General features: G+C 44.0%; 2 protein-coding genes across 22 annotated transcripts in view; one reads left to right on the forward strand and one right to left on the reverse strand.

Moving 5' to 3' along the window:
• The window catches only part of LOC137532655 (secreted protein C-like), a 489020-nt gene that overhangs the window by 421202 nt on the left and 54155 nt on the right, over window positions 1-13663 (reverse strand). The gene's annotated exons all lie outside the window — the stretch shown is intronic.
• The window catches only part of CCDC9B (coiled-coil domain containing 9B), a 271992-nt gene that overhangs the window by 118670 nt on the left and 139659 nt on the right, over window positions 1-13663 (forward strand). The window contains exon 11 of one of the 21 annotated variants that reach the window (XM_068253420.1): window positions 2732-2763. The exons of the other annotated variants lie outside the window; for them this stretch is intronic. Within the exon in view, the coding sequence (XP_068109521.1) occupies window positions 2732-2742 (11 nt within the window). The 3' untranslated portion in view covers window positions 2743-2763. Of the gene's footprint in view, window positions 1-2731; window positions 2764-13663 lie in introns of those variants that run through there. 21 annotated transcript variants of the gene reach the window in all.

Genomic DNA, 13663 nt, shown 5'->3' on the forward strand with positions numbered 1-13663 from the left:
CATCTGGTGACAACTTAATTCCCAGCGCTGTGGCTGACTGTAACATTGTATGTGTGGAGGAGAAAGGGTCCTGCCCTTACCACGGCAGCAGGGGTGTTGCACATCGAGTTTAAAGGAAGAGGATTTCGTGTATCCTTGTGGGGCGCCTCTGCACATATCTAACTCTTGACCTATCCCTTCTGGTGAGGCTGTATTTCCCCTGTTCCTAGCTACAAGACAACTTTTATTATGGATGTAGACGTGTTTGAATTTTTAGAAAATCGGAATATTGACCTAGAACAAGTATTTGTTCAGAAATATGAAGAAAAGGTAGAAGACTGTTTGGAATCCCAGTTCCAATATTTAAGTTTCACATGTGAGAAAAAATTAGCGTTATGGTGGGATATTGTTTCATTGGAGAGGCAAGGTAAGGAGGGTGTGATCCCCAGGAGACTGCGTTGGGACTTTATACCTAATGAACAAGAGAGAGACTGTATCTCAGATGAGGAATGGCTGGAGTTTCTCAACAAATGTGGGAGAGAACTTATCTCCGTTCTCTTAAAAGGAAAGAGGAGACGCTTAGTGGAGATCAACAAGAAAATAGATGAAACAAAAAACAAACTTGACCCATATAAACAATTAGATGACTATCAGAAACTATCTGCAGATTTGCAACATTACCTTAAAGGAGTAGATAAAGAGATCAAGGTGAAAAAGCAGAAAAAGTATGTTAGAGACCATACTGACTATAAAAAGAAAGAAGCCTATAAGTGGCAATCAGGGAAAGTTGGGAAACCACTGGATAACAAAGATCCACCAGTAGAAGTTCCCCCTACACCTATCCAACCTCCCCAACAACCAACCAGACCAGACCAAAAGGACCCAAGGTGGGTCCCGAAGGATCACCAACAGCCACATAGGCCCAGATTCCATAGACCTGAAAAACCCCAACCACGTCCATATCACCCACCTAATCACTACCATCTACAGAGACGTCACCCACCAGCCCCCAATTATCCATATACACCATACCAACCACCCCGTCATTTTTTCAGGCCCCCCAACCATTTTCCTAAACCAGGACCCTTTTCTCCCAATTATAAATACCCACGCAAATTCAATAAGAAGGGTTGGACACCACAACCCACATATCACATCCCAACCCATAATAGGTTCCATCCTTTGGAGCCAGTCTCTGATCCGATTGACAAGGATTCAGAAACACTGATTGATGATGTAGAACCTCATTTTTTAGGGCCAGCCAAACCCCCCAGAGAGAAACAGAAAAGAAAAGAATCAGAAGAAGAGGATGTAGAGCAGGGAGAAGGAAACAATTCAAACAAAAGAGAGAGGAAGGGAGAGTGGGAGGAGGGGGAATTTTCAACCTCAGTGAAGTAGCCCTTGATCCAGATGAAATAGACCTTTTAGATACAATTTTTAATAGAATGTCTCAATTTTGCCATGAGCAGAAATTACTTCTGGTATGACAAAAAGTTCTTTGTACAAGAAGTGGGTGTAGCCATGGGAGCTAAATATGCGCCGAGTTTGGCTAATTTATATGTTGCCAAGTGGGAAGAGAAATATATTGACTTAAACAAACAGAAAGAGCTTAAAATGTGGAAAAGATATATAGATGATGTGATCTTTTTATGGGAGGGAAATGAGACCTCCCTATTGACATTTATTGATTACATTAACAATAATGAAGAGAACCTAAAGTTCACATGTGAGTATAGCAAAGAATGTATCAATTATCTGGATTTAAAAATCACTAATGAGGAAGGAAGGATCAAAACACAAACCTTCTTCAAACCCACAGATCGAAACAGCTACATACCCATAGACAGCTGCCATCATAGGAGCTGGCTAAAATCTGTCCCAAAAAGTGAACTATTAAGACTGTACAGGAACTGCACAAAGAAGGAGGATTTTGGAAAGGAAGCAGAGACACTTATCGACCGCTTTGTGGAAAAAGGGTACAATAGGGAAGAGGTAGAGGAGGTACAACAGGTTATTATGGAAAGGGATAGAAGAGACATTATTTTTAAAAAACAGGAGAACAAGGATACACGTGACCAAAGGACTTTAATGATCACTGATTTTAATATACAACATAAAGAAGTGGAACACATTCTACAGAAACACTGGCATGTTCTGAGAGCGGATTCCGATTTAGCTGACATCCTATCTGAGAGACCTAATGTTGTGTATAGGAAGGCCCCAAACTTAAAAGATCTACTTACTACGAGTGCTATAGACATTCCAGTACAAACCAGAGAACGAATTGCAGACTTTAAAGGTTTTTATAAATGTGGCACGTGCTTTGCATGCAGACACTGTACCAGGGTGGCTAGAAAGACCACCACTTTAACTAATAACACTAATGGTGAAAACTTTATGATCAGGAATTTTATGAACTGTGAATCAAAGATGGTGGTTTATCTCCTTGAGTGCCCTTGCGGGCTACAGTATGTGGGTCTCACCACGAGGGCACTCAGGGAGAGACTATATGAACATGTAAACAACATTCGTAAAGGCTTTATGGAACATTCTGTATCAGCCCATTTTAAGGAGAAACATGACTGTAACCCTAGGGGACTGGTGTTTTCTGCAATTGACCAAGTATCCAAAAAATGGAGAGGAAACAATCCAGACAGAGATCTAGCAAAGTTAGAGATGAACTGGATTATAAAGTTGAACAGCATGCATCCTTGTGGCCTAAATATTGATTTTAATCTGATTTGTTTTCTAGCTAACTCTTGAAAGGAATGTGATGTCATCAGGTAGGATCTATGCTTTTAAAGATTTTTTAGTCTTAAGTTTTAGTTTGCATTTTAGTTTAGCAAAGTACTTTAATTTTTAGCAAGTTCAGTGTCATTCAAATTTAACATCTTGGATCTGTACAATAACTATTTTATAATTGGGAGTGTAATGGTTGGTTTTCCCACTTGATGGAGACTATTTGAGGTTTACATGAACTATCTGAACAATTAGCACTTTGGCCACTAGATGGCAATCTGGATTTTATATGGCTGTCACCATGACCTTTTATGTATGTTATGCAATTCATGCTGATATATTAATGCAATTCTGTTTTAATTATGTAACCATCAGTCTTCACATTGTTCTTTGTATTTTGTATGTTCGGTTTGCAGCCAGGTTCCATTCATTTATCCACGCAAGCGCAGTTAATGCCATATGGGTGACGCTTTGTTGTGACCACTGGGCATGCGTTGTGGTGCACATCAGCCGCGTCTTTTTGTGCGCCATTCGCGTACCATGGCATTTACTTCCGTATGGTGGAACGCATCTTGCGTTCCAACCGTGCTACAGGATCTAGTATGGCCGCCAACCGGAAGTAGGTTACTTCCGGGATGGCGCCCGGCGCGGCGAAATGGAACTGGCCTGGAAGCAGGTAATTGCTCACCCCTTTTGTGTGTATATATATGCATAGCTGCCCGCCCGCTCTCGTATCCCCTGATGACGGCGAGAGGCCGAAACTAGTCGGGACGAGAGCGGGCCATGCCTATATGATCGTTCTATGTCGCAGAGTACCACTGGGTGGGAAGCGAACTAGCCGGAGAGGGTCCTAACAGGTGTGTGACCCTCCAGATGTGAGTGACACTTTGCTGTTTTTTATTCCACTATATCCAATAAATTTTGTCTGAATTATACTATCCACTGAGAGCATCTCTCTCCTTTTTTATGGGGCCAAGTGTCATCTGAGCACCCTGTTCGTAGGAGAGGTCTCTGGAGGTGGATTGAAACATCTGGTGACAACTTAATTCCCAGCGCTGTGGCTGACTGTAACATTGTATGTGTGGAGGAGAAAGGGTCCTGCCCTTACCACGGCAGCAGGGGTGTTGCACATCGAGTTTAAAGGAAGAGGATTTCGTGTATCCTTGTGGGGCGCCTCTGCACATATCTAACTCTGTCTTGTGTTCCCGTTTGTCCTTCCTGTCTCCTCTGCCTGTCCTGTGTCCCCCTTTGTCCTTCCTGTGTCCCCCTCTGTCCTTGTGCCCCACTCTGTCTGTCCTGTGTCCTCCTCTGTCCATCCTGTGTCCCCCTCTGTCCATCTATTGTCCCCTTCTGTTATTCCTGTGTCCTCCTATGTCTGTGCTGTGTCCCCCCTCTGTCGTTCCTGTGTCCTCCTATGTCTATCCTGTGTCCTCCTCTGTCCATCCTGTGTCCCCTTTGTCCTGTGTCCTCCAGTGGCTCACTCACCCTCTGTCGCAGGAGTGACAGCGTGTGAGGAAGTAGTGTAAGAGCCAGCCTCCAGATGCCCTGCAGCCAATCAGGTGAGGGGCACTGTCAATCACGACCAGTAACAGAGCAGCACTGTGATTGACAGCGCCCTCCACCTGATTGGCAGCAGGGCATCTAAAGGCTGGCTCTTACACTACTTCCTAACATGCTGCCACTCAGGGACAGAGGGTGAGTGATCCACTGGCCTAAATCAAAATAGTGCAGTGGGCGGCAAGGGTCAGCATGTCTGGCAGCAGACCGCTGTGTATGTGTGGGGTCCTGGCGCTGGTCCTGATTGTAATATTCGGACCATAAGACGCACATATTTCCCTCTCCCCCTACTATTGGGGAGAAAAGGTGCATCTCATGGTCCAAAAATACAGTATTTGTAACAGTCATCATTTTTTTAATAGGTGTGTATTACAATCATAAAATAATTAACCCAGCTGATGAGGTTTGTCCAACACTGATACACAGTTTTTTTCTTCACAAAAATAAAAATATTCTTTCAACTTAAGCTGTGAGGTTTATGAACTAATTTTAATTTTCAAATATTTTTATTCAAATCACATACCGTATATGTGCAATGTGATTTACATATCTTTCCAGTTTCAAAGGAGAATAAAGTTATACATTTTGTTGTCAGTATCATAACGCTTGTACCTTCAAATATTAGACGGACAATTTTTAGTGACATTTTCAAATATACTTACAAATGTAGCATCAGAAAAAAAAATCGCTGAGATATTACATTGCATTCTATCTTAACAAACTAAAATTCAAAAATAATTAACAACAAACATTAATGAAACCAATTGTCCGGATTTCATTTCATGAGCTAATTTTTTGAACTATAAGCAAAGGAAAAATGTTATGTAACTATGGGGATATGTTTATTTCCAGAAATTGGTAAAATAGTTTGATACTTACCAATGGAGAGAGAAGGCTCTGAACCCTAGAGAGCCTTCCTGTTCCTCTCTGGGTCCCTTTGTTCCAGCACTGTCACTCCCATTGAATGTATTTGACCAACTGATGGAATATGCCTTCAAGGACCGTCGGAAGGCTTTGGAAACACTTGTATCTCTGAGTGTTCCCTAACACAGGCGACTTTGTAATGCGCATGAGGACAGCAGGGGACACAGGACACAGATTTAGGAAGACACAGACCAGGAAGGCTCTATATTCTCACTACAGATTTGCTTTAATACAACTTGAAATTCTCCTTTAAAATCTTCTAGACCAGGGCTGCCCAATAGGTCGATCGCGATCTACCGGTAGATCGCGACCGCCTACTCGGTAGATCGCGGCCTCTTGGCCGCGTCTCATTAAATTTTGCGGCCAGCAGCTCATCATGTTTAGCTGCTGGCCAATAAGAATGCACGGGAGACGGGGAGAGAAGACGCGGCGAGCAGAGAGGGAGGAGAGAGGCGGCGCGGCCGCTACGTCATGGCTGGGGGCGGCGCCGGGCAGCCTGCAACGTGCGTGCTGGTAACATGCCCGGCGCCGCCCCCAGCCATGACGTAGCGGCCGCGCCGCCTCTCTCCTCGCCGCGTCTTGCCGTCTTCTCCCCGACATTCATATTGGCCAGCGGCCTGCCTGCCGGAGGTTCCAGGAGTCCAGAGGACCCTGGCTAACCTATGCTGCAGGTACATAAACCTGGCTAAGCTACACTGAGGGCACCAATACCTGGCTAAGCTACACTGGGGGCACCAATACCTGGCTAACCTACACTGGGGGCCCATATACCTGGCTAACCTACACTGGGGGCCCATATACCTGGCAAACCTACACTGGGGGCCCATATACCTGGCAAACCTACACTGGGGGCCCATATACCTGGCTAACCTACACTGGGGGCCCATATACCTGGCTAACCTACACTGGGGGCCCATATACCAGGCTAACCTACACTGGGGGCCCATATACCAGGCTAACCTACACTGGGGGCCCATATACCAGGCTAACCTACACTGAGGGCCCATATACCAGGCTAACCTACACTGATGGCCCATATACCTGGCTAACCTACACTGGGGGCCCATATACCAGGCTAACCTACACTGGGGGCCCATATACCAGGCTAACCTACACTGGGGGCCCATATACCAGGCTAACCTACACTGGGGGCCCATATACCAGGCTAACCTACACTGAGGGCCCATATACCTGGCTAACCTACACTGAGGGCCCATATACCTGGCTGAGCTACATTGAGGGCCCATATACCTGGCTGACCTACACTGAGGGCCCATATACCTGGCTGACCTACACTGAGGACCCATATACCTGGCTAACCTACACTGAGGGCCCAAATACCAGGCTAACCTATACTGAGGGCACGTAACCTATGCTGCAGGCACATATACCTGGCTAACGCGGGCGGGGGGGCGCATGCTTAGCATTTGGGACGTTGGTAGATCTCCTGGCCTCGGCAAATTTTAAAGTAGCTCGCGAGCCGAAAAAGTGTGGGCACCCCTGTTCTAGACCTACTGAAGCACATCTGAATCCTGAAAAAGAAGAAAACAACCTCACACAGCAGTACATAGTCATGGACAGATTTCAGGCAAGGCCACAAAGGCCATGGCCTAGGGCACTAGGAAGTGAGGGGCAGGCTGTGGGCTGGCACACTCATGCAGTCAAGCTGCCAAACATGTGAACTGCAGCAGTCGGGAAAGTGTCTGGGGATGAAGGGGCAGCAAATGTGGGCAGCTTATTGTCTGTGACCTAAGCTGTCACTCATCATCACTATTGGCCACTCTTCAAGTCCAACTCTACCCTCCTCCTAGCTACAACCTATCAGAGCGGAAAGCATCGATAAAGCAGGGCGGATCGTTCAGGAACAGCCTTTTCAGTCCGCCGACAGTGCGTACACACGCACTACAGTCTGCTGAAATCCCGCCCAGCGGGAGGCGCCGACGGACCTGTCGTTGGCTGCTGTAGTGCGTGTGTACGCACCTTAAGTATCTGACTTTTAACATGTTCTTCCTAACATTTTCTTACAAGAAAAGAATCGGAGATAAACTCATTAAAGCAGTATTGTCAGCCACAAAATCAAATTGAATTTCCCACTGCTCTGTATTTATTTTGTAGTCTACATGAAGTCTGTTTCTGCTGTAATCAGCCTTATCTTAGACTGGTTCCTTTATGGTACGTTGCAGAGGAAAGGGAAGCTTGTTATCTCCCCTCCCACATTCCTGCTCCTCTCACTGATTGGCTGAGGGCAGTTCAGTGTGACATGCTGAAGCTGAGTAGGGAAATACACCTCACCCCTCTGCAGAAGCTGCCAAAATATGATCTATGCTGTGCTCACATGTGTTTACAAAGCAAGCTAGATATGACAGTGCAGTTTCTAGAAGAGAAAAGAGTAAGGGAGGAAATTACATCAGGATTGGCTTCAGTCAGAGGCAGTAAAGCTGGAAAATGCCTGGAACAGTTTTTTTTCTTTATTTACTATGTACATAAAATTCACTGGAATCAAAATGTGGACAGTACAATACGTATGTTATGTAAGAAGGAAAAAGTATTTATCTCATTATAGATGTGTTTTTGTTTGTTTTTTTGCTGTGATAGTATGGCAGTCCCTGCTGCTTTAACATACATTTGTTAGTCAACAGGTTGAGGCAGACAGACTGTAATGAGTTCACTTATAATTGACATGGGACCAGACAATAGGGGAGATCATAGATACATGCACAGTGTAATGGGTACCTCAAGCAACACAAGTACAAAACTGAATTTGTAGTTTATGCATCGTATGAAAACATCCAAACATAAAGGTACACGTAAAGGAACACGATCACGAAAAATTGTAACATTTAACCACTTCCCCTCCCCGGGACGAGTAACGACGTCCCTGCAAAATCTCATATCTCTTTGCAGGGACATAGCTCGCATGTCCCTTCCTGCTCACCCCCCACACGCTCCCGTGTGGGGGGGCATACATTGTACTCCCATGCAGGGGGCGCCATGCATTGTACTAGGGAAAAATGTTAAATATTGCAATAACCAGGACAAATGGGCAAATAAAATACATGGGTTTTAAAGAGTAACGGTTAGCCCCCAAATTGAATTTTAAAACACTATTGCAATGTTTTATTTATTATATAAGTGAGCCAAAAAGCCAATGCACAAGTTAAAAATCAATCTAATTTTGTTACTATCTAACCTTTTCCCCCAGCTCCGGACGCAAGCCGCATATCAGATACTATAGCATGCAGAGCATGCCTATGTCTGGCCGACCCCCCTCTCCCCCCCAGGACCAGGTGCCAATATATTCTCCCCACCGCAGCTGACCGCTCTGACACGGAGACAGAGCGGCAGCACTTCCAGCACCGTCACCGCAGAGCAGCCGCCGCCGAGTCACATGTGAGAGAATCACATGTGAGAGATGCACGGCGCTGGCTGCTCTGCGGTGCTGCTCTGGAAGTGCTGCCGCTCTGTCTCCGTGTCAGAGCTCAGCTGCGGTGGGGAGAATATATTGGCACCTGGTCCTGGGGGGGAGAGGGGGGTCGGCCAGACATAGGCATGCTCTGCATGCTACAGTATCTGATATGCGGCTTGCGTCCGGAGCTGGGGGAAAAGGTTAGATAGTAACAAAATTAGATTGATTTTTAACTTGTGCATTGGCTTTTTGGCTCACTTATATAATAAATAAAACATTGCAATAGTGTTTTAAAATTCAATTTGGGGGCTAACAGTTACTCTTTAATTACAGTAGTATGTATTATTTTAAAACTATAATGGCTGAAAACTGAGAAATAATTACTTTTTTCCATTTTTTTCTTATTTTTCCTGTTAAAACACATTTACAATAAAATTATTTTATTGTAAATGTGTTTTAGCAAAAAGTGTGCTTAGCAAAAAGTACCCTCCAAAGAAAGCACAATTGGTGGCGAAAAAAACAAGATATAGATTGTTTAGTTGTGATAAGTAGTAATAAAGTTATAGGCAAATCAATGGAAGGAGCGCTGATGGGTGAAAATTGTTGTTTTTTTTTGAAGGGGAAAAACCCTTGGAGGTGAAGTGTTTAAAATACATGTAAACATGCACACATAAGATGTACATTTCTCCCAGAGAAAAGTGCATTGTATATTAGTGCATTGTATATTACTTTTTTCCTGTGTTTCTCTCATTCGCCATAGGGAATATGTACTTTACATTTTGGTCCTATCCACAGTTTTCCTACTACTGAGGTAAGTATCAAACTTTTTTGGGGGGATGAAATTGATGATTCATTTTCAGTCATAGGAGGATTAACATGAAATGGAGCCCTAGTGAAGTTAGCATATTTGTCTCCCCCTGCTGGCCACCTGGCATCTTTGGTAAGGCAAGATGAGGAATGGGGATCAGAAAAGGGCAGCAGACAGGGCTCTGGACACCTACCAGGCCCTAGGCACTTGCCTTAGTTGCATTTTGGATAATCCGGCTCTGTTTAAAATGCAAAGCTACCTGGCACAGCTGAATTCATGTACATTACCAAATGTTACATTTTTTACATTTTATGTCATTCATTTTTAGTGTAAGAACAAATAGGGAAAACAGTCTCCTTACTTCACCGATAATTAGCAATGTGGTTCAGGGAGCAGGCGGCTTCGTCAGGCTAACAATAGAGCACTTTCTGCTCCCAGTGGCCGCTGTGCACACTCCCCAGAGTGCAAGCGCACTGAACATAACAAACCAGTCACATTATACTGGCATTAATTGGATAAGTGATTTCCATACACCGTTTCCACTAATATTTAAAGCAGGTGATTTCTAAACAGACTCTACCCCAATGTCTTTTGTGTTGTCTTAATATTTTTCTGAACTCTGCTCTTCAGAGGTACAGTACTTGCTAAACAGGAATTAAAGTGTACCTGAGGCGATAAAGGACACGATGAGGTAAACATGCGTATGTACAGTGCAAAACATATTAATAACCAGGCTGCTTTACTTGTTTTATTTTGCTGCCGGAAAGAGTTAATTTTAGGCATGGAAGTGATAGCTTCTGTCTTGTCGGGAGTACAGTAAACAACACTGATGAAAAAGGTACAGCCATAAAAGTTTTCCTGGCAGAATACAACTTCTGAGAGCAAGGGGAGATAAAATACATGAACTAGTAACCTTTTTCTAACTCTGGGACACTTAATAGGCTGCCACTGAGCAGAGACAACAAAACATTCTAATGCAGGTGGTCATGCATTTATATAGCAGTGTACGACTTCTGCGTCCATTGCAATGCAAATCCCATTTAGTGACAGTGAATGGGACAGTACTGCATTGTGGAGAAAGTGCATGCAATGGTGCATTGCAATAACTCGCTGCTGCACAACAAATAAGTGGGAGCACCAGAAAGTGCTGTCCATGCATACTGCCCACTAGACTCATTGCTGGAATGCACACCTCAAAGCATACAGTGGCATGAGGCTTTAAAGTGGAGTTACAGTGTCCCCATACTTACAGTTATCAGATTCAAACTACAAGCGCTTATAATGGCTACAAATCCTACTCTCACTTCATCTGTGTGGCTCCTTGTGTATCTACAGTGGTGTGAAAAAGTATTTGCCCCCTTCCTGATTTCTTATTCTTTTGCATGTTTGTCACACTTAAATGTTTCTGCTCATCAAAAACCGTTAACTATTAGTCAAAGAAAACATAATTGAACACAAAATGCAGTTTTAAATGATGGTTTTTATTATTTAGTGAGAAAAAAAAACTCCAAATCTACATGGCCCTGTGTGAAAAAGTGATTGCCCCCCCCCCCCCTTGTTAAAAAATAACTTAACTGTGGTTTATCGCACCTGAGTTGAATTTCTGTAGTCACCCTAATGGTGGCCATACATGGTACAATTTTTTCATCCAATCTTACCAATTCTATGTAGTATAAGGGAATTGCCTAAATTATCCTTTCAGTATATTCACATAATTTACCCTTATAATACATAGAAATGGTAAGATTGTATGAAAAAATTGTACCATGTATGGCCACCTTAAGGCCTGATTACTGCCACACCTGTTTCAATCAAGAAATCACTTAAATAGTAGCTATCTGACACAGAGAAGTAGACCAAAAGCACCTCAAAAGCTAGACATCATGCCAAGATCCAAAGAAATTCAGGAACAAATGAGACAAAAGTACTGTAATTAAGATCTAGAAGTCTGGTAAAGGTTATAAAGCCATTTCTAAAGCTTTGGGACTCCAGCGAACCACAGTGAGAGACATTATCCACAAATGGCAAAAACATGGAACAGCGATGAACCTTCCCAGGAGTGGCCAGCCGACCAATATTACCCCAAGAGCGCAGAGAAAACTCATCAGAGAGGCCACAAAAGACCCCAGGACGACATCTACAGAACTGCAGGCCTCACTTGCCTCAATTAAGGTCAGTGTTCACGACTCCACCATAAGAAAGAGACTGGGCAAAAACGGCCTGCATGGCAGATATCCAAGGCGCAAACCACTTTTAAGCAAAAAGAACATTAAGGCTCGTCTCAATTTTGCTAAAAAACATCACAATGATTGCCAAGACTTTTGGGAAAATACCTTATGGACCGACGAGACAAAAGTTGAACTTTTTGGAAGGTGCGTGTCCCGTTACATCTGGCGTAGAAGTAACACAGCATTTCAGCAAAAGAACATCATACCAACAGTAAAATATGGTGGTGGTAGTGTGATGGTCTGGGGTTGTTTTGCTGCTTCAGGACCTGGAAGGCTTGCTGTGATAGATGGAACCATGAATTCTACTGTCTACCACATAATCCTGAAGGAGAATGTCCGGCCATCTGTTTGTCAACTCAAGCTGAAGTGATCTTGGGTGCTGCAGCAGGACAATGACCCAAAACACACCAGCAAATCCACCTCTGAATGGCTGAAGAAAAACAAAATGAAGACTTTGGAGTGGCCTAGTCAAAGTCCTGACCTGAATCCTATTGAGATGTTGTGGCATGACCTTAAAAAGGTGGTTCATGCTAGAAAACCCTCAAATAAAGCTGTATTACAACAATTCTGCAAAGATAAGTGGGCCAAAATTCCTTCAGAGTGCTGTAAATGACTCGTTGCAAGTTATCGCAAACGCTTGATTGCAGTTATTGCTGCTAAGGGTGGCCCAACCAGTTATTAGGTTCAGGGGGCAATTTCTTTTTCACACAGGGCCATGTAGGTTTGGAGTTTTTTTTCTCACTAAATAATAAAAACCATCATTTAAAACTGCATTTTGTGTTCAATTATGTTATCTTTGACTAATGGTTAGCGGTTTTAGATGAGCAGAAACATTTAAGTGTGACAAACATGCAAAAGAATAAGAAATCAGGAAGGGGGCAAATACTTTTTCACACCACTGTATGTTGGTATTTTTTAGATTAAATCAACCTCTATTCTGGCATCCTCCTGAAGAGGCACTGCATCATTGTCCTGTGGGGGCTGATACCCCTTTGCCTTGAACTACCTTACATCTAGAGTTTGATTTCACCTTAGGGCGTTTTGAATGTTTACCTTTGGTCCTGATTATTCAGCAATAGCTATTACTACTTATTGCACTTAAAGGGAACCTTAACTGAACGGGGGGGGTAAAGAGTTTCCCTTACCTGGGGCTATTACCAGCCCCCTGCAACAGTCCTGTGCCCTCGGAGCCGCCCTGGAATCCTCTGGTCCCCTGCTGTCACTTAGTTTCGTTTTTGACGACTCACCAGTCGGCCGGCCGCCATGTGTATTATTGGACGCATTCCCTACTGCAATTAGCGCTGTTGCGGACCGCAACGCGTACAAAAATTGCGCTGCTGCATTCCGCACACGTAGATATGCGGCAAAGCGTGTTTTTGTACGCGTTGCGGTCCGCAACAGCGCTAATTGCAGTAGGGACTGCTGCAGGGGGCTGGTAATAGCTCCCGGTAAGTGAAACTCTTAACCCCCCGTTCAGTTAAGGTTCCCTTTACGATATACTGTACATATATAGGTCAGTGCTATAAGCACAACTATATATGTGGGAGAAACCAAAGTGCTCAAAGTGAACCAATGCTATCATTGGGAGATCATACAAACTCCATGCCAATAGTGTCCTGGACCAGAATTTTACCAAGTGCTAATGCAGCAAGTTGAGAGTGCAAAACTCTGAATTTGATAAGACTTTGAATTTGTAAAAAAGCTGTCCCATGGATTTGCTAAGTGGTGAAAATATTGGGATTATGGGCATTAACATAACAATGGTCCCCCCCCTCCTACACACACACACACCATTATTAGTCATAATTGCTATTGGGGGAGTGTTAATATTGGCCATACTTCCTATGGATGGTAGGAGGGAGCAGGGTCGGACTGGGACACTGGGGGCCCACCAAAGAAATTTCAACCTGGGGCCCACACATCCCATGATTGCGGTGAAAAAAGGGCGTGGCCATGCACCGGAAGGTGGGCGTGGTCATGATGTATTATGGACAGGGCCAAATGTACATGATCTTAGCAGCA

The sequence above is a fragment of the Hyperolius riggenbachi genome, chromosome 9 (assembly GCF_040937935.1).
Source record: "Hyperolius riggenbachi isolate aHypRig1 chromosome 9, aHypRig1.pri, whole genome shotgun sequence".
NCBI classification, from domain to species: Eukaryota; Metazoa; Chordata; class Amphibia; order Anura; family Hyperoliidae; genus Hyperolius; species Hyperolius riggenbachi.